Raw genomic sequence first — 22,420 nt, 5'->3', positions numbered from 1 at the left:
ACACATTACATAAAATTTACCATTTTAACCATTTTTAAGTGTACAGTACAGTGGCATTAAGCACATTCACATTGTTATTCAGTTCACATTGTTGTGCAACCATCACCACCGTCCACCGTCAGAACATTTTTTATCTTCTCTAACTGAAACTCTGTGCCATTAAACAGTAACTTTCCATTCTCTCCACCCTCTGGTTCCTGGCAACCACTTATGAATGTTATTTTACAGCAAAAAGAAATGTTGACTTTGAGCTTGGTTTACGACCCAAAAAGTGTAATTAGATGCAAGAGGGAGGGGCTGGGGGATAGACGTAAATTCGAAACTGGCTGTACGTAGAAGACTCCATGTGAGTGTGCTGTGCATGTGTGTATATCTTTAAAAGACTCTCCACCCCCTAGTCCGCCTCCTCGCTGTTCGGCCACTGGGTTTTACAGTCTCTTGGTGTCCTCAGTCCACACAAGAAGCCAGCATGGGCAATGTCCTTTGTGGTTTCGGGAGCAGGTTTGTTGCCATGGAGGCCACATTCTGAGTCGAAGAGTATAAAGGTAACTGTTTGTTTTTATTTTCAAAGATCTGCCCAAAAGATAGGCTGTTGTACTTCTTCTGGAAAAGCCTGATTGGTAGGATTCCTCCAAGAGCTCAGCCCAAAGTGCTTTATCCCATCCCCTCACCAACTTCAAAACAGAAGCTTGCCAAGAACCACTGGAGGAAAACCTGTCGGTTCCATCATTTCACACAAATGGCTAATTCTGGAGGTGGTGCTGTTTGCAACGGGAATCTTCACAATCACAGGAAACAGAGTGATGGCTCGCAAAGTGGAAACTACACAGAGAACGGGACAGTGAAAGAAGCCCAGGTAAGAGGCAGTCCCTCCCCCTTACTCTGAAGGACCTAGCATTTCAATATTTCTTTGTAAAGCTGTTTGAAGCTGTCCTAACTAAAAGTTCTTTTTATGAAGTGTTTTATGTGTTTTGACTCTTCACTTCAGCTAACTCAAATGCTTGGCTACCAAAAAGTTTGGGTGTGGGTTAAGCAGAGAATTTCTTCTCTATACAAGAGAGGACACACCTAAACCCAAGAGCTTTAAACCCCTAAAATAGAAACATAACTACTAGACTTTCATTTTCTCTCAAACATTTTGGGGAGCAGAATTGTGAAGTCTCAGACTCTTCAGCCAAATTTCAGTCCACCAGAAATGACAACAGGCTGCATTCATCATGCTTCATACGAAAAAAAGGAAGTGAAAGTAAACGTTGCTAAGATTATGTGGTGGAGATGGCATTTTTCCCAGGCACATGAGAAATGCCTCTCAGGCTGAAAGGCAAATTCTTTTCGGTGTTTAGTGGAGCATTGTCAGAGCTCACAGGTTGATTTGGGGCCAGAGTCTTCCTTTGAAACCTGACATCACACGCATTCCTTTCCAAGACACTTCAGAAAGGGTGGCTTATTGTTACCCGCTGCACACAGAAACCAAACAGACTTTAATTGTTTTCTCATTTAATACTTTTTTTTTTTTTTTGGCCCCTGCTATGACAGAATGTTTGATGGGGATGTACTGAGCAGGAGGAGGAACTCAAAAAATGTTGTGAGAGGCTGGCCCCGTGGCTGAGTGGTTAAGTTCACACACTCCACTTAGGCAGCCCAGGGTTCACTGGTTTGAATCCTGGGTACCGACCAACATACCACTCATCAAGCCATGCTGTGGTGGCATCCCACATAGAAGAACTAGAATGACCTACAACTAGGATATACAACTATGTACTGGCGCTTTGGGGAGGAAAGATAGAAAATGAGGAAGATTGGCAACAGATGTTAGCTCAGGGCCAATCTTCCTCACACACACAGACACACACAAGCTACAGATATATTGATCTAGTAAGCAGTTATTAGAAAAAAAAAAATATTGTCAGTTTATTCAAAGAGAGAGCCAAGGTCTGCGAGATTCTTATAAAAAGGCAGTTCCCAATTTCCCATATGATGCCCTGGCCCTCTGCTCTGAGGAGCAGGGGTGAGCTCATCTGCTTCTGGGGCAAATTAACATTGCCAACAGGTAGTTTCACTGTTGGGAAATTAGAAGTTGAGCAATGAACCCCTGCAGTCCTGCGTCACTCATCCATCCCCAGAGAACCAGCATCCGCCCAGGGGAAGGTGAGATTGTTCTAAGATCACAGAACAGGAGGGGCTGGCTGGGGCCAGGCCACTACTCAGTGAATTAAATTCATGCATCCAGTGGGAAAAGGTGGGGGTGGCACTCCAGAGCCTGGGTTGTGTGTGAATAGGCTGTAGTCCTCAAAATGTGTTCCCCTTTTAACAAAAGGCATTACCCTAGCTTTGGAAGTTTCTACCAAAAACCTCAGATCTGGCCTCTTCCATCTGATTATCTAAAACCTAGTGCAATGTAAAGGGAATGCACTTAACTCCCATCATATGCTTGAGGGCAATCATAATAATATCCACCATCTATATGTCACTGTGTTGATTCAGACCACTACCACCCAAGACACTCCTTGCCCCTGGAATACCTGTAACACTGGCCACTTGCCTACTCGCCCTGTGGACCATTCTGACTCTGAGGGCTCTCATTTGGGCAGAGATGCCCCCAAAGCTATTCTTCCTCTTTACCTTGGTTTTGTAGGCACCGTCTAGTGAAGGGGGTAGAAACTTAGCTAGATGGTTGCAACCAGTCCAAAGTAAAGATGAAAGCCAGGATCCTAAAGGTTCGTTACTAAGTACTCCTACAAGACTGTAAACATCTTGGGACATTGTGGCTTCCCTAAGAGCATCAGGGAATATCAGGGCAGCCGTTGCCTTTTCTGACAGCTGTTTCTGAAGGGTCATCCAGAATCTGTTGGCTTAGGTACATTTAGGTGTTATTAAGTTGAAATTGGCTTCCACTGAGAGCCTCAATTATGGCTTAAAAAATATTTTCCAGAAAGAGAAACCCTGCTGAGGTCTTAGTGCAGTAGGGCAGACAAGGGCCTGTTTTCCCCTGTATAATGTGGATGAAGTCTTTACTATCACGCTCCTCAGTCACTGGCTTTAGTCCCTTTTGCCTTGGGGACTTTTAACAAATTGAGTCCTGACCAAAACCCTTGTAGCTTGAATCCAGTCCTCTTAGAAACTCACTCTTGGAACCCAGCCACCAACCTAGAAGAGGACCCTGAGGAGAAGCCCAAGTAGAGAGAAACCAAGTCTCCTTGCTGTGCTCCCAGCTGAGGTGCAGCACCAACTTGCAAACTGTGTGAGAGAACTGTCTTGGCTGGATCCTCCAGCCCCAGTGGCGATCTGCTCCAACTCATAACATCATGGAGCATAGATGAGTTATCTCTACTGAGCCCTGCCCAAATGACAGATTCTTGAGCAAGCAAATGATTGTTCTTCTAAGCGTTGTGGTGCTTTGTTAAGCAGCAATAAATAAGTGAAACTGTGTATATTCTATTTCTTTAAAATGCCTAGAAGAGTCACCCTGCAACCCCATCATAACCATTTTCAGTGCTGGTATTTGCATTTTGAGGAAGAGTTTGTTTCGGCTGCCCATTTGCTATTGATCTTTGGCAAAGATGTGTTTTCCTAAGCTGTACACTTTTACTTTGTTTTGTTTTGTGCTTTGACATAAGGACTGCATGCTTAAGATGAGTATCTGGCTGGTATAGCCAAATACAATGAACTCACCAACGCAAAAACACAATCATTTGAATGCTTCCAAATCTGACGCATAATTACTTGTTGCATCATCTGTGAAGAAATAGTTGGCTCAGGAGGGTTTGTGTGTTCAGGTGAAGATGTTTTGTTAATTAAAAGAATACATGCTTTTAAGGGTATTTAATATCTGCTAATTATAAATTAATTTGATCTATTTGTTAAAGTTTCCTAGAAAATCTTTCTCTACTGTTAGAGGTAGATTGATGTTAACCTAATTACTTTCATGGACCCCCACTACATTTATTTTGAAGAACAATCTTTTTACTAAGTATTGTCACCTTTGTCTCAGTTGGCCTGAATTAATGTAGCTTTTTGGAATTTTAAAGTACACCATCCTGTAAATTCATGTGAGAAGGAGCCATTGCCACCATATTAGAAACAAAGACACTAACCAGGTAATTTGCAATTTAGAGTAAATATTTGGGGAAAGAACACTATCAGCATAGCTCAGAGAAGTATTCAAAATTGTTCTCCACAATCTACTTTATCCATCACAATGCCATCTGAATCCTGCTCCACTCAAGAGTTTTGCCACATTGAAGATGGTTTGATTATAGCAGAGGTTGAGATTACAAACGTCTAGAAGGCTGGCAAGGCCTGGTATGGGACAATAGGAAGTGGTAAGAATGGGTTTACCTGAACAAAACTCTTTGTCACCATGAGGGAAAATAGGTCCTGTGTTGACAGATCTTATGATTTTCAAAAGAAGCTGGAAATCCAAATGGGGTGGGAGGAGGAGACAATCTCCTGATTTTTTTTTTTTTTTTTTTTTTTGAGTAAGATTAGCCCTGAGCTAACATCTGCTGTCAATCTTCTTCTTGCTGAGGAAGACTGGCCCTGAGCTAACATCCGTGCCCATCTTCCTCCACTTTCTATGTGGGTTGCCTACCACAGCATGGCTTGGCCAAGCGGTGCAATGTCCTCACCCGGGATCCGAACTGGCGAACCCCTAGGCCACCGAAGCAGAACGTGCGAACTTAACTGCTGCACCACTGGGCCAGCCCGAACAATCTCCTGATTTTTAAGTATTGGCATCTAGTCTTTAAAAATTCAAATAGTGTAGATTTCAAAGAAACGTTGCCACAAGCCACAATCTAAAGTGTCTAAACTCTAGGCAAATAGGATGACAAAAATAAGAGGTAATAAATAGAGTGCTTTTTTCTCAAATACATTAAGGAAAATTGGTTCAGGGAATTTGGTTCCTCTTAATTTAGACTGACTTTATATATTTAAAAAGCAATAGATGAATCTTGCATCTTCATTTTCCTGAGTTGTTATGTTAACACTTGATCCCGGAATGTGCAAGTCTGAAGAACAATTATGACCAACCACATATGCTAGATTTCCCTAACTATCCTGATTTCAAGTAGTAGAGCCAAACTGCTTGTCAAAATGTCCTAGAACCAACAGCAGTTTACTGGTCAAACTTGATCTCTTAGACTTTGTAGGAAGTGACACGCAAAGCTTTTGTTAGACAATGCATTGATAAAGCTTGGTCACCATTATTGTTCTCTAGATATCGTGTAACTAGACCTTCAAAAGTTGCCCAAAAGAAAATCTTTGTGAAAATCATGATAATCCTATTAACTACAAGTTATACCTGACTCTTCTTTCTCTGCCATGTGGGTCAAGGATCCTTTGAGAATCTGGGAGATATTATCTATAGAAAAATGAATATGTCCATAATCACAATATTTTCCATATAGAGTTCATGTGTTCCCTGACTTTATCAGATCCCCAACTTAAGAACCTCAGCTCTAGAACGCCTTTGTTAATTAGGCTACGTCTGCTCTCACAACCCAACCAGGAAAACTAGCAAATCAACCTCTCCAGAGAAGATAGGGTGAGGAACTCACAAATTGATCCAAGAGGAGAGAAAACCACACATAACCCAAAGCAACTCAGGCAATAAGCCCACACGTATTATTCATTTATTAAAAAAATTATATTAGAATTTTGCATCCTACTCTGTAATACATTCAAATTTTTTTTTGCTATAAAACTACTTTTAAAACCTTGAGTAAAAATGAGCTCCCTGGAAAGACAGTTCTTTTCTGGGGCTTTTTATGCCCTAGTACCCCTCAGGATTTCCATGATAGCAGGAAGACCACTAGCTTCAATAACAGATAGAAGTGGGTTTGAGTCCAGCTCTGCCTCTTACTAGCTGTGCCCACTGGGCAGGTGCTTCATGTCTCTGATCCCTACCTCACAGGGCAATGATGCAGAATAAATGAGATAGCATATGTAAGGCTCCCAATAACTATAAGATATATAATAGATACTCAATAAATGGTAGCTGTTATCTATGAAAGTTAGCCTGCAACCATCTCTTTCTTTTGTACTGCTATTATAAGAGTGTTCAGTACAATGCCTGGCATATAATAGATGCCCAATAAATGACAGTCTTAAACCTTCAAATTCCTTCATCCACTGGTGGCCTCTCAGTCCTCATTTTACTTGGCCTGTCAGGAGCATTTGACACAGGTAATCACTCCCTCCTCCTTAAAGCACTTTCTTCTTTTGACTTCCAGGATATGACACTCAAATATTGCTAGCTGTTCCTTTGCTGTTTCTATTCCTGATTCCTTGTCATCAACTTGACCTTTAAACAATGGAGTGACCCAAGGCTCATCCTTGCACCTTTTCTCTTTTCTAACTGCATATCTCTCATGAGGATCTGATCTTGTCTCATCACTATATGTATATGTACACATGTGTATGCATGTATATATAGTGTATGTGTGTGTATATATATGTATATATACACATATATATATATGTGTGTAATTTCCAACTGTCTAGTTGATCTTTCCACTTGGGTAATCAAAAGGCATCTCCAACTTCATATGTCCAAACTGAGCTCCTGATACTCCCTCCCTCTGTCCCCACACCTGCTCCCCTTATAGTCTTTCCCATCTCAGTTAATTACAACTCTGTCCTTCCATTGGTTCAAAACAAAAATCTGGCACCATCCATGACTTTTCTCTTTTATTCTACATTCAATCAGTCAGCAAATTCATGATCCTACCTTCATAGTATAGCCAGAATCTGACCGCTCCTCACCTCTCCCACAGCAACCACTCTGGTCTCAGCCACCAGTATCTCTCACCTGAATTGTTACAGGAGTCCCATCTTTTCTCCCTACATCCCAGTTATCTATTGCTGCATAACAAACCATTCCAACACATAGTGGAACTGAACAACAACCATTTTATCATGCTCATGGATTCTGCTGGTCACGAATTCAGAAGACACAGTGGGGGCAGTTCTTCCCTGTTCCATGATAACTGAGGCCTTGGCTGAGATGACTCAATTGACTGGGCCTGGAACACCTGGACTGGGAGGATCTGCCTCCAAGATGGCTTCCTTACTCCCATGTCTGGCATCCAGGCTGGTTGGCTAAAAAACCAGTCTTGACAAGTCAGGACTGTGGACTGCATTGCCACTGGGTTACTGACTTCTCTAGCAGCGAGAGTTCCAAGAGAAGTTTCTAGTAAATGAAGTAGAAATCACACAGCCTTTTATAACCTAGCCTCAGAGGTCAACTTCACTTCCACCCTACTCTGTAGGTTGAAGGAGTCACAGAGAAGCCTACCAGGTTCAAGAGGAAGGGACCATCCCACCTGTCAATGGGAAGAGTATCAAAGAACTCATGGACTTATTTCACCATATCCTGCTTCCACCCCTGCCCTGCCCTCCAACGCTAGCAAGATTGTTCTCAACACAGCAGCCAGAATGATCCTGTAGAAATGAAATCAGCACATCATGCTTCTGCCCAAATCCTTCCCATGGCTCCCATTTCACTCAGAGTAAAAGCCAAAATCCTTACAATGGCCATACGGCCCCATGGCTTGTCCTCTGTGACTCATCTCCAGCTGCTTTTCCCAGTGCTATTCCAACCACACTAGAGCAAGCAGCCACATGTCCTCCCACTTGAAGACATTCACACTTCCTCTCCCATTTGCTCTTCCCGGATACCCATGTGCCTCTGTCCTCCCTCCTTTCAAGTCGTTACTCAAATATTACCTTCTTTGTGAGACATAAGCTCACAATGCCATCTAAAATTGCAAACCTCCTCACTTCCTGCCTCCCTTTCCTGCTTGTTTTCTTTAGTACTTAACACCATCTACACAAACACACATATAAACACACACATTAATTTATTTCCTATCTCTCATCTGCCTCTGCCTCGGGAATATGAGCTCCACGTGGGCAGGATTTCTATCTTATTCCCTGCTGAATCACCCACCAGCACCTAGACCAGAGCCTGTACATAGTAGGTACTCAATAATATTTGTGAAATGATCAAAGACCACCTGTTTTCACTAATCTATTTTTTGTAAGAACTCTCATTCCAGCTTGTTTTGTTTGTTCTTTAAACTGCCACTTTCTGTCCACATGTTTGGTTCTTTCAAAGATGAGAAAGGCCCCATTCATATGATACACAGTCTTCTTTGTAGACTCTAAACTGTATAAAATCTTATTAACTAATTTACAATTAAATCTTAATAGCTAATTTAATAAGATAATAACTATCTTATTACTAATTTACCTTTGGAACATGACTACTATTCCCTGCCTCTTCTTAAAAAATCACTAAATCACTGGATTATTTTGTGTGGCTAGGTAGCTGCAGGCTTTTATACTGATATCCAGATATTACATATACTCCAAGTCTGAGGTCGGGGACATGCTTTAAGCAAGAGGAACTTTTTGAAGGAAATGAAAATAGAAATTAAACATTATTGAATCCTCCTGACAATTCTGCTACCCATTAGCAGGAGATGACATATACCTGAATTAGATGGAAAATGACTAATACCTCAGGGTGTATATGTCTGTCATCTGGTTTTAATAACATTCTGCATTCTCAGGGTTGAATGACCAAGAAAAATTAGTATAATCTGTTTTCCTACCGATGACCCTGTAAACGAGATGACTTTTAAGATTTCATTTAATCAACTGTTACTCCACATTACATGCTAAGAACTTTACTAATACTGACTCATTTGGTCCTCAAACAACCTGATGAGTTTGATGCTGTTACTTTCTCTGTTTTTTAGATGAGTCAACAGATCCAACAAAAATTAAGTAAATTTGCCTAAGATTAAACCTCTAGTTAACAGGGCAGGATGGCCACAGGGTCTGTGCTTTTATTGCTAGAAAAAAATACCTTTTCCTTAAACATTTTATTGTGAATCTTTACAAATTTACAGAAAAATTAAGAGTTCTACAATGAATACTCATATACCTACCACCTAGATTCTACAATTAACATTTTACTATATTTGTTTTATCACACATTTAACCATCTATATATCCATCAATCCATGTGTTTTATATATTTCAAAGAAAGTTGCAGAATCAATACTTCTCAACTCTAAACTCTTCCTCATGCATATCAGTTACCAGATTTCAATATTTTTCTATAGTTCTTTTCTTCTTCATGTGAGGCAAAATTTGCATGTAATGAAATGTGCAAACCTAACACATACCGTTCAGTGAATTTTGACCTACACTACCTTTTGATTGTTCTTATCAGAAAATATTTCATAATATAGTTTTGACTGTGGAAAGATATTTTAAAGCTGTTCACTTAACATTGGAGAGTTTAATCTCTGGACAAAAGAACTGAATAATATGCAAATTGGCTTCTAATAAAGTAAAGGAAGGGCTCAACAGAGGCTCTCTCACTAGAGAAACTTCCCTGTTGTACACATTTAACTCCAAAGGGATCAAGAGCCGTTTTCCTTTTTTGTCTTTAAGATAATCCAGCTAGCAGGAAGGAAACTTGGTTTAGAAATTCTTACAAGTCCACTCCATCGCCTGTCTTCTTGCACATGGAACAAAGCCAAGTGACGACCTCCAAGGTCATGCTAACGTAAGACCCCCCCCTCCCCCAAGTCTCTTGATGCCTAGACCAAGGCCCTTTCTGGGAAGTTGCAATTTTTTGGAAACCTCCAACCTGTTAAAGCAAACAGCCAGGGATCACAATATTTAATGACTCAAAGTGATATCTGCTATTGCAAACTCTTTAGCCTCGATTTCAAAATTGATATTGCAAAATTGCGTTTGTCTCATGTAAGAAGTAAAAGCACATCCTTTTCTAGTTCTAAAAATAAGAGCCACATGTGGAGAGCTTCCTTTTTTGCATGTCTTACAACACCATGTCAGAGAAACTAATATTAATTAGAGCTAATGATTGCTACCACACACAAGGACCTACCATGGTTAGCACTTTCTGCAATTGTTAGTCCTCACAATAGGCTTTCAAGTTTCACATATAAGGATCTGAATTTTAAAGCGTTCATTCACTCACATGGCTGGAAAGTAGTGGAACCAGGATTTTCCCACTCCTAATATCACATAACCTGTTGCCACATCCCACAGCCCTGTTGCTCTAATAAACTGAATCATCATGTAGAAATTGGGAGTAGGGCCTCCTCTTGGCACTACCTGCACTTGAATTCTGGTTTCACACTGGTAGCTCTGTGACCCTGAGCAAGTGGAATAATCTCTCTGTGCCTTGGTTTCTCCATCTGGAAGACGGGGTTAACAGTAGCTCCCGCCCAATAGGATTGTTGTAAGAAGTAAATGTGGTAGTACATACAAAGACTTAGCACAGTGCCAACAACCAGAGGAAACCCCCCATAAATGTGAGCTACTATTAATGTTGACCCTTGCAGGAATCTGCCTTATTTCTATCCCTAGCCTTTCTTTGGTGAAACAGTGCCAGAATATGATGAAATGGTGCGTATTGGATTGCATATTGTCACTGCCTTTAACACACAGTGACAAAAATACTTGAGTAAAAGACCAACAAGTCTTCAAATGAAAACAAACTGAATATTAGAGAACAATAATATGGAGAGATGAAGATTAGGTGGGAAAGTGGTGCTGTTATGAAATCAGGATGACAACAACAGATCCTATTGGTGCTGTGTTTACTCCCTGTCTCGGTTCTTACCATTTCCGTGTACACAGCCTTACTTCAAAGGCCGGCTTCCATGTCCTTTGCCTGAGGACTTTCCTTAGTTCCCTGAATACTGTTCTGCCTTAGTGTGCACCAGGTCACAAGTGCCAGAGAATCAATACCCCCAGGAGCAGCCCTCAACCATTGACTACGGGGAGTGGGAAGATAAACACACCCACTCCCTCGCCCCTCAGGTGGAGAACTCTGAGGCACGGTCTCCACTGTCTCCCAGAGTGTAGTCTCACTTCCCATTGGAAGTGAGCTCCAGTTGCCCACAGTAGTAAATGGCTTGATAGCACACCCTCCACTGGTTTCCTTCTCTTGCCTGTCTCATCCCCCCCTTCTCCACCAGTGCTTCCTGAAATCGCCTTCTAAATAAACAACTTGTATTTAAATCCTTTACTCAGTGTCTGCTTGTTGGGAATACAAAATTAAGACAATGATTTCTTAAAAAGGTAACCAATTCTTTGCCCCTTTAAACTTCAGCATCAACTACAAAGATCCCTATATCCGTACAATGATCCTTATACCCAGGATCTCATTGGATCCTCACAGCAATGCTGTGAAGTAGACAGAACAACTGCTACTGACTCATTTTAGGGATGAAAAAACCAGGGCTTGGTAAAGTAAGGAGACCAAAGCCACATGGATGATGGAGTCAGAGCTGAACAACAGTCTCAGACATTCGGACTCTAAGTTCAGAGACATCTCAAAGAACTGGCTGCAACAGGGCTATTTATCAAGCCCTTTTTCAGTGCGTACAACTCCATCAACTGTTCCTTACAAGAACAGGTAGGAAGGGAAAAAAATTAAGGCCTCTGTCCTTCAGTAGTTTAATTCACAGCAAGAAAAAAAAGTGCTATGTTGGTTGTTACACTTACTCAGAGGAGCAGCTTTGAGAGTCAGTCTTAGTAAATTTAAAAAAATCCATGAAGGGCCAACCTGGTGGCATAGTGGTTAAGTTCGCATGCTCTGCTTCAGCAGCCCTAGGTCTGCCAATTCAGATCCCGGACACAGACCTACACACTGCTTATCAAGCCATGCTGTGTCAGGTGTCCCACACATAGAGTAGAGGAAGATGGGCACAGAGGTTAGCTCAGGACCAATCTTCCTCAAGAAAAAAAGGAGGAATTGTGGCAGATGTTAGCTCAGGGCTAATCTTCCTCAAAAAAAAAAACCCCAAAAAACACAAGATTCTAAAAGCCTTGATAAATGTTCATTCTCCCTTAGATTTCCATAGCCAGGCAGCAAAGTGATTTTACATGGCACATCAGATAGCACAACTTCCAATAAGTCTTTCTTTAATAAGCATTTACCTTTGTCTTCACATCCTTATGTTATATAGCCTGGGTATGCCACAGAACTACCTTCTTCTGAGCCCTTGATCAACTTTAATTCCATTTTCAAACAATTACATCATGAATGCTTGCTTCCAGACCCAGCAGGGGAACGTGAGTGGAATCACTTCTTGATTCCTTTGCTATGCATGTCCCAGGCAATGACACTGATGACAGGATAGGAACTCATGGGTTCTTGCAACATGGCATGTTTCTCAGTCACCTACTCTGATAGTTAGTCCTAAAGAAACAAGGCTCCAGATCTTCCCAAAGACTTGAATAACAATGGCAGAACTAATCTCAAACCTCAGAGAAGCATGTTATCTAATTTTTCAGATCTTAGTGACACATTTCTCAACAGGCAACTGAGACTCAAATACGTGCTATCACTTGCCCAAGATCTCAAAATGACCAATCCAGGGCAAGACACACCTCTGTCTGCAGCCAGTTTCTAGCACCTCTACATGATACTGTCTTTCACATCATAGAACCAAAAACAAACCCCATAGGAACCCTTGGCACTAACACTTTTTGCCAACCCACGCGAATAACTTGGGCACCTGGGAAAATCTCACAACTGATGTACCTCAGGATTTGGTTTGTTACTTTCTGCAAGAGGAGCTGGCATTTTCTCTAAGAGGCCATGCTTCCCATTGGTCAATTCTTAGCAAGACTGTTGAATCAGGTACCTAGAGTGAGAAACAGAAGTACTCCACATGGTGGCCTGAGAAAATTACTCAAAGGCTGAAATAAATAAGTCACGAATATCAGTTACCTTTTCTTAAGTGCAATATCAATCTTTATACCAATCAGATGACTCATGTGTTGTACCCATCCATGACTATGGATGGCTATGATGGCTAAAAAACAAAAAGCCTGGATCTACTAAGTTTGTTAATTTAGGAGTACAGGTAAAAACTGGTGAAGACTCCCCTTGCTCCGAGAGAAGATGCATTTTGTTTTGTATCTATGTTGCATGCCACATGATAAGAAAAATTAATCAGATAATTATAGCTGTGACCATGGACATTATCCAGTTTTTTTGGAAGCAAAGAAATAAGTTATTGTGGCATCATATTCTTAGTGAAATTGTTGTTTGGAGATAGTGTGCTTATTTTTCCAAAGGGCAAAAGGTTTTCATAGAAAATAAAATGACATGTGCTGCTTCCATGAAAACAAAAGATTTCAGCCAGGGAATCTGTATACATTCAACTAAGCATTATCTCCTTAAGGACACATTTTGTCTTCAAAGGCAAGCAAAAGATGAACCAGGTTATAGGTCCATCTAGGCTGCTCTTGAAATGGACAAAATGTGTGTGATTGTATAAGTGATAGGCAGAGAAAGGTGGGAAGAAGCAAGGAGAATAGGTATGTTCAACCATGAGGCAAATTCTAGTAAAGATACAGAAGAAACAGCTGAATCCTGGGCAAGTTTCTCTCTTTCTGCTTCCTCAAGTTACTGAATGGCAGGCACTGGTCTAGCTTCAGGGGACAGAAGTTTTGGGTGGGGCCCAGGTATAGTAGCTCAGCATCATCAAGGTGCAAAAAGAAATTGTTTCAAAGAGAAAAACCATTGTTTGTAATCCAGGTTCAGTCCACTGAGCTCAGCCAAATGACTCTCAGAACCTTCCAGGAGCCCCACCCTTGTTATAACTCACCTATGAGTCATTGGCTGCCTGGCATGGTAAAGAAATGCCACTGTGCACACTTCCCCATAATGTCAAGCACACCTCTGTTGTTGGTTCATTCTCATGCAGTTTAGGAGACTGTTTCCTTTTGATTTTTGATCATAAGTTCAAAACTTCAGAATCAACTGAACAAGTTTGCTTCATCAAATCTTCCTCCACAGTGGATATGGGAGAGACTTTAAAATTACCAACCACACAACCACCAACAGCTGTGAATCATTGAATGTGGGGGCTCCTCGAAGATCTGTTCTCCACGTGGCCTTGCAAGGGCCCTTTTGAAAACGTATATCTTAATCAGGGTTTTAAGCCACCATTTGCTTAAAACTTGTCAATGGCGTTCCTTGTTAGGATTAAGACTGCAGTCCTAAAATTTGGTTTATGAGCTCTGCATAACCTCCCCAGCCTGTTCATTACTCAGATATTTATTGGATACCTACTACATATCATTCTAGGCCCTGGAGCAATAGCCATGGACAAAGTGGCTGAGAATTCCCCTCCTCGAACTGACATTTGGCCATGCCTGCCCCTTCACCATCCCCACCAGGCAAACACTCTCACCTCTTCCCACAGTCCCTCAGACTCTTCCTTCTGCTGGGAACACTGTGCCTGGTAAACCCCTACATCTCATTTTAAACATCATCTTCTTTAAGGAGGCCTTTCTCTTTTTCTGAACAAGGTCAGATCCCTTTGCTATCTAGTCCGCAGAACCCTTACTTATTTATCATTTCCCTTTTTGTAAGTATTCGTTCTGCACTGTATTTCCATTTACCCAAGCATTAGCAAACTTTTTCTGTAAAAGGCCATATAGTAAATACTTTCAATTCTGTGGGCCATGCAGTCTCCGTCAAAACCACTCAGCTCAGCTATTATAGCATGAAAGCAGCCATAGACAATACATAAACAAATGGATGTAGCCACGTTCCAATAAAACTTTATTTACAAAAGCCGGTGGTGGGCTAGATCTGGCCTATAGGGCACAATTTGTGACTCTCAGAACAACAGAAGCTCCTGTGATGATGGAGATGTTGTATATCTGTCCCGTCCAGTAAGGTAGCCACCAGCCACATGTGATTATTGAGCACTTGAAATGTGGCTAGTGAAATTGAGGATCTAAATCTCTAAGTTTATTTAATTATTTAAGTTTAAATGTAAATAGCTACATGTGGCTAGTGTTTACTGTATTGGACAGCACACATAGAGATCATGAGCTTAGGGGCTGTGTGCCTCTTGGTCACCAATGTGTCACCTAGACCTAGCATAGCAGCCAGCACAGAGTAGGTGTTCAATATGTGTTGAATGAATGAGTGAATGAGCAAATGTATAAATATTGAATGACTTATCAGATTTGTTTGCTTTTTAACACTGCCATATACTTGATTAGGTGTTACCCCTGGATGCTTCTTGCTCTCTAGTCCTGAGATGTTATATTTTGTATGCACATTTTATCTCCCCATTAGCCCATGAGCTCCATGAGGATGGGAGCTATAAAAGACACTTCCTGAATGATCCTCCCAGGGCCCAGGACAGGTGCATGCACAGGGTAGTCAGCCTTCCCATGGAGTGTTTGCAGCTACCAGTACCCACCTGGAAAGGAAAAACATTCAGCCCCATGGCTATTTTATTTCTGAAATATATTCTAATCTGTCTTGTCTCGAAGCTCTAACTTCAAGCTTTTCTCCTTCAACCCTGGTGTGGTGGAGTTGAGAAATTCAAATTAGCCCTGCCTTTTCCTGCTTTATAATCTTGAGTAAGTTGCTTAACATCCTGTGTGTCTCTTATTAAGTGAAGATAATTCTAGTTCTATTACAGCTATCCACCACCCACCTCTTAGGAATATCATGTAAATAAATAAGATCATGGCCACAAAAGCTTTGAGCACCTCAGAGATAAGCACTATTCTCACGTGGCACATTGTATGTGATCAAGAAGATAGTAGATGGTAGTTATTCTCAGTCATGTTAAACCACTTGGTGCATTGTTTTCTCGAGTTTATCAGGATAACTTAATAAAAGGTCTGTGTTTCTCAAGTGAGCCAGCTGGCTGTAAATAAGATCAGAGGAATGCAATGATTGCAGAGTGGTGAAAGAAAGCCACTTTGTTCCAAAGTTGAATTGTGTCCAATTGACTTTAGAGCCTTCCCCCTAGCTATGATCCCAGGTAGAATCCTGAGATCCTACAAAACTTTCTTCCTTGCATTCCTGCTGCAGTTCTGATAAGGGGGCATCCCAAAGAAGGCACACCTTTCTTTCACCACTACCTTAAAGAGGAAATCTGGCTTACCCTGACGTGGAAGGCCTATTCAATTCCAGTGGGCTCTGTACATCTCTTCTCCAAGTAGGTAACACATTAGGTCCAGCCAGAGGTCCATGAAAGGTCCTGCTCCTCTACTTTCCACTCACCAAGAAATATTCATGATGGTCCTCCCATCCTGGAAGGCCCTCACCTCCTCTCCCAACCATTCCCAATCTTGGCACTGTCTCTCATTCACTCATTCCTACAGCAGATGTTCATTGGACACTCTGCTAGGGATTCTATTTAGACCCTGCCAAGCAATCCTGCCTTTTCTGTGAATGCCTCACTTCCCAATCTGGGTGCATTCTGTGGAAGCCTGTATCTCTCTTCACGGGCTGCCCTGACCTGTTAGCTGACTTCTCAGGTAGTGAAGAGAAAAGCCAAGACAATGGGAAACCAACTTAACCTCTCGAGAACAGAACTTGTTCACCTAGAAACAAAGAGTTAGAAGAGCTAACATATAAAGAACTTGTCCTCTCAAAAAGTTCCATGTTTATAATCTGTCTCTATCTCTCTGACTTCTGCAGTCACTGAAGCGTAAATCTTGTAATGAACTTTTTCCATCATGCACTGCCTAACACACAGAGATGGTCAATAAATCAAGAATTGAGTCTTTGACTCACTTAATTTTCTGGCATAAACTTCCCCAGATTTGTTTGAATTTTGGTCAGCCCAGACAGGTCCTAATACAAGTTTCCTTGGAGAGGTAACTCAGTTCTCAGACTTTTTCCAAATGCTTCTAAGCAATGGTTAGAAATGAAAGAATTTGGGGGGCCACCCCCATTGCCAAGCGGTTAAGTTCATGTGCTATGCTTCGGCAGCCCAGGGTTTCAGTGGTTCAGCTCCTGGGTGCAGACCTAGCACCGTTCAACAAGCCATGCTGAGGTGGCATCCCACATAGTAGAACGAGAAGGACCTACAACTAGAATATGCAACTATGTACTGGGGGGCTTTAGAGAGAAGGAAAAAAAGAGAAGATTGGCAACTGATGTTAGCTCAGGGCCAGTCTTCAAAAAACAAAATGAAAGAATTTTAATAAAATTCATACAGTATGTATTCATTAAGGTAACAGTAGATGTCATAATAAATGAGCCACCAAATCTCAACAGCATAATCCAATAGAAGTTTATTTCTCACTCATAGTTCTTAAGTCTAATTGGCAGTGATAGGAAGTTGGAAGGAGAAGTGGTGAGGACTCTGCTCCACAGAGTTATTCGGTGAACCAGGCCAGCAAAAGCTCTGCAATCTTTACTGTGTGGCTTCCAAGGTCACCTTGGCCGTCAGCATTCAGATGCCAACAGGGGAAACAGAGAAAGAGATCGATCATGAGAGAGGCTTTTATGGGTCAGGCACGGAAGTGGCACCTGGGCACTTCTGCCCATTTCATATTGGTCATAACTCTGTCACATGGCCACATTTGTCTTCAAATGGTGTGGGACATGTAGGCCAGCTGTGAGAAAGAGGAAAGGGAAATGGTTTGGTGAACAGCCAGTCTTTGCCACGCTGGACAATACAGTTAAAATATTTCAAATACTTGAAAGACCTGAGTGAGAGATAATGAAAGCTATTTTATTTGTAAGTTATACTTTATTTTCTGTCCTTTTATTAAACGACTTGTCTTTTAAAAATATTATTGTAATGCAATGTGGTGAGTATAATGATGGTGTTATGCAGTGAGAACGTCAAGCCTGGATCTTTTTAGGAAGTGAAGCAGAGCTGGGTCTTAAACAGCAGATATTAGGCATGCAAAGGGTGTATGTATGTGCAGCAGAGATGAAGAAGAGGTGGCAGCAGAGGACAGTTAGGAAGAGTAGCAACTGAAGAAATTACAGGCAAATGGCAGCATAAGAAAATGTTCGGAGAAGATAAAAACGAGGGTGTGAGATGAAAGCAGTTTGATGTTGCTTAAGCAACAAATGGAAGGCAGGAGATAGAGGACTTTGACAGGTCATTGTCTTCTTTGCTAAGAAATTTAGCTTTATGTTGAAAACCAACACTTCCCAAAGAGAGTTTTCTCATGGCATAGATAGATTTATGTTTAATACATGTCCTGGGTTCCAAAGTTAAATGGTTTTTCACTTCAGTATTTTAATAGCGTTCAATAAGCTAATTCAATTGGCAAGTATTTATTCAGCACTACCATGTGAAGCTGTGTGCTCACAACAGGGATACAGTGATGAACAAGAAACCTGTCTCTCCTGGTTCTTACACCCTAGCTTTTGCACACTGTGAGCTTTTGCACACCAAGAGGCACAGAGGTATGTAGGCTTTCCAAAACCATTTTTGTTGATGCCTATCTCTAGTGAGCACTTTAGAAATTCTGTTATAAATGATGCTTGGACGTTAAAGATAAAGTTATCTAGCAACAGCAGATTTGAGGAGTCAGTATGGAGTAAAGAGACCATCTGGGAGGTGATTGCAGTGATCCAGGGGAAAGGTTGATGAGAAACTCCCTTGATGCTCTCAATTCTACCTTGGGAATCTTTCTTTCTAGTCCTACTGCCTTTATCCTTCTAGCTCTCATCCTTCAAGCCTTTGGTCAACTCTTTTCTCCTTCATGAAGTTTCCCCTATCTCTTCCAGTGAGTGTTAGATGCGTCTTCTTCCCACAGCACCCTGAACATCTCTCTATGGTACCTGTAGTGTTTGTCAGGTAGTCAGCTTGTAGTCTGTCTGTGGGCACATCATGTCTCCTGGCAGAGCATTTGTTAACACAGGCACTCAATAAGTCTTGGTTTAGTGTTGAAACAGGAGGAAAACAACAACAACAACAAAATCTTTTTAGATAGACTTGATGCTGGGGTTTTAAGGCAGTATGAAAAAAATAAATTTTAACCTAAATTGTCATATATTTACATATCTCAGTGGTCTGAACAACTTGAGTTGACTGAGCAACTCAGTTTCTTCTACTCCAGCTACACGACTGGGGTCCCCTAAGTAGGAGGTTTCCATTTGGATTTTATCACGTGGAACACCCCATTCCAGGGTCTGCCAATATGTTAATGATTAATTATACCAGGCATCTTAAAAATCAGAAATAAAATTATCAGGAAGGTGCTTGTGTCCAAGTTGAATATGACTGTGTACATATAGAATCAAACGAGAAATTCTAAGCAGAAGGAACTCACCTATTTACGATGAGATGATATGAGTTAGAGTAGACTGAAACATAGTTTCATAAAGCATTTCTAAACATTTATATCCATAAAACACATGACAAAGGCTATGGTTAAAATACTCATTTCTTAAAATTCCCTGACAACTTTAAGACATTAAGTACCCTTCCAAATAAAGTAGAACTGTGGACTATCAGAATTCTTGTATCATTCCACTTTCATAAGCTTTGGTGCAGCATTATTTGTATAACTTGGGCCATATCTAATTGACATTTGAAAGTATTTTAGAAGAGAAATAAATGGCAACTTTGGAATTAATAAGACACTCAAATGTTTTAAAGTTTATTGAGCAAAGAGCTGCTTTGAATTTTACCTACCACTAGAGATGATAATTTAAAATACACACACACACACACACATTCACTAGCAGTAAGGCATGAACACTTACCAATCATAACAGGGCACTCATTAACCAATCAGAAGGGATGCTGGGTGTAAACTGAGATGCTAATATCAGTGTGTACCAGATAAGCATCAGTCCTGCCTCCCTCCACTAGCATCACATCTAGTCTACAATTCCGTAACTCCCCTGACTGGAGATGAAAACTGATCTGATAGGAGTCAGAGTCTAGAGTTGGGAGGAGTCTAGAGTTGTTTGGTCCCTGGATTGGTGACAATAACGTCATCAAGGACCACAGTGTTTTACATCTCCTTTCTACCATCTTCTGTGCATAACCAAATATCTTTCTCTTGTGGCCACAATATGGTTGCTGAAATTCCAGGCATCCCATGCAGACACAACAATGTCTAGAAAAGAATAGGGAATTTTTTTGGCATCTATTTCTATTCTTGAGTAAAGCCTTTCTCAGTCACCCAGTGGACTTTTTCTTGGTTCCCATTGGCCAGTACTGGTCCACATGTCTATGTTTAAACCAGTCACTGGCAAGACACACTATGGCTAGCTTGAACTGATCATGCTTTCCCTCCTGAGGCTAGGGAAGGGTCACCTTCAGCTGAACACCAAGGCTCTTCTGGTGATAAATAAAGAGTTCAGGGTATGGCTGTAGGGTAGGCAACCAACAGTGTCTGCATCACATAACAAACCCCACGAGATGATCTATTTGAAAAGAGAATTTATAGTCCTTGCACACACTTGCACTCAAGTTTCAGTGTTTAAGCTCATGAAGCCCAAAGTTACACCCCACCCCCATGTTCCATTTCTTCTGCAATAATGGCAACTGGACGACAGGACTTGTTCAGGATTCTGAGGAAGAAGTGCTCCTCATAACCATGAATGAAGTATGGACCTCTTACTATCTCTAAAAGCCCATCCTCTACAACAGTACTCACCTGGGGTCATGAGGAATGAAATTAGTCTTAGAGATGCAGATGGTCTTTAGCTTTGAAGGCATCTTTATATTTTATCTGTATAGACAGGTGCATTAATTAGGGTAAACACTACTAACTGCTGCAATAGACAAACCATAAATCTCTCTATCTCAACACAGTGAGTTTTATTGGCCACATATGTAAAGTCTATTGCAGATCAGGTACCCCTCTTCCATCTGTAGCTTCACCATCTGGATCCAGTGATTTGCAAGTTTCCCATGGTAGAGGACGAGAGAGATGGATAAGGCACACCAGCCCTTGACTACCTCAACCCAGAAGTGACACATGCCATTTCCATTCACAGGCCATTAACCAGAACAAGTCATGTGGCCCACCATAACTGCAAAGGAGGCTGGGAAACGTGGAGAACATGATGAACATACATTAAATACTAACAATGTTCTGCCATATGGTGTTTGGAAATCATTTTTACCAAACCATTGAGCAATGCTACTCGTTTATGTGTTGGCTTTGTACTATGTTAACTTAGCCAAGCTGGAACCTCATTTCTAGGATTTCCAGGTTGGGACTGGACCAAGAGAAATTTACATAATATTGGGAAGGTGGAAGTGAAGCAACAGTCATTATAATCTAAATGCCATTTGTTGGCAAGGGTAGCAACTGGGCTTGTGGCTCCTCCAGCTCCTGCTCCTTCAACTTCTCTGAGTTCTGGGACTGGTGTGTGTGCATATTCATGGCAACCGTTCCAACACTTTGTATAGGACATGCTCATTATCAAGGTTGAAAATGTTGCCAGGCAGATATGGATGCTAGTTTGTCCTACTCAATTCCAATTTGTCCTAGTGGGTCCCAATTTGTCCTCACTTTTCTGTGTTTTAGGTCCAGCTCCTCACAATTACTAGCCCTGCTACTGATCTACAGCAACTTCAGTTCAACAATCGAATGTAGAAGTAGCAGCCTTCCCTAGACTATATGTATATGCATATGGTCGACTGAGATACAATTCACACACCATATTTATCCATTTAAAATGTACAATTCAGTGTTTTTTAGTTTATTCACAGAATTGTGCAACAATCACTGCAATCAATTTTAGAATATTTTCATCACCCTCACCAAAAAACTCTTCTTCATTGGGAGTCAGTGCCCATTTCCTCCCAACATCCACACCTCACCCTAAGTCAACCACTAATCTACTTTCTGTCTCTATGGATTTACCTATTCTGGATATTTCATATAAATGGAATCATACAATATGTGATTTTTTGTGAATGGGTTTTTTCACTTAGTATAATGTTTTCAAGGTTCATCCATGTTAGAGTATTTGTCAGTATATACTCCATTTTTATTCTCAAAAAATAAACCATTGTGTGGCTATACCACATTTTATTTATCCATTTATCAGTTAATGGATGTCTAGGTTGTTTCCACTTTTTATCTACTATGAATATTTGAGTGCAAGTTTTTGTTTGCACTCATGTGTTTGCATTTCCTTTGGATATATGCCTAGGAGAATTTCTGGGTCATATGACAACTCTATGCTTAACCTTTAAAAGAACTGCAGTGTGTGAGGATCGCAATTTCTTCACGTCTCTGATAACACTTGGTATTATCCATCTTTTTATTATAGCCATCCTAGTGGATGTGAAGTGGCATCTCATTATGATTTTAATTTGCACTTCTCTGACGGCTAAGGATGTTGCACATCTTTCCATGTGCTTATTGGCCATTTGTATATCTGTGGACAAATCTTTATTCAGTTCCTTCGCCCATTTTTTGATTGGGTTGTGTTTTTATTACTGACTTGTAAGAGTTCTTTATATATTCTAGATACTAAATCCTTATCAGATATATGATTTGCCAATATTTTCTCCAATTCTGTGAGTTGTCTTGTTAACTTTCTTAATGATATCCTTTGGAGCACAAAAGCTTTTAAGTTCAATGAAGTACAACTTATCTGTAT

General features: G+C 41.0%; 1 protein-coding gene across 2 annotated transcripts in view; it reads left to right on the top strand.

The window, feature by feature from the left end:
* The first annotated feature begins 332 nt into the window (after positions 1 to 332).
* Positions 333 to 22,420, top strand: part of SPTLC3 (serine palmitoyltransferase long chain base subunit 3) — a 148,307-nt gene continuing 126,219 nt past the window's right edge. The window contains exon 1 of one of the 2 annotated variants that reach the window (XM_001492503.5): positions 333 to 856. In XM_001492503.5, coding sequence (XP_001492553.1) covers positions 740 to 856 — 117 coding nt within the window. In that variant the 5' untranslated portion in view covers positions 333 to 739. The remainder of the gene's footprint in view (positions 857 to 22,420) is intronic. The other variant, XM_005604475.4, reaches the window with a different exon arrangement.

Source organism: Equus caballus, chromosome 22 (assembly GCF_041296265.1).
Source record: "Equus caballus isolate H_3958 breed thoroughbred chromosome 22, TB-T2T, whole genome shotgun sequence".
NCBI lineage: Eukaryota > Metazoa > Chordata > Mammalia > Perissodactyla > Equidae > Equus > Equus caballus.
The sequence above is the reverse complement of the archived record's forward strand: the minus strand, read 5'-3'. Positions and strand labels throughout refer to the sequence as shown.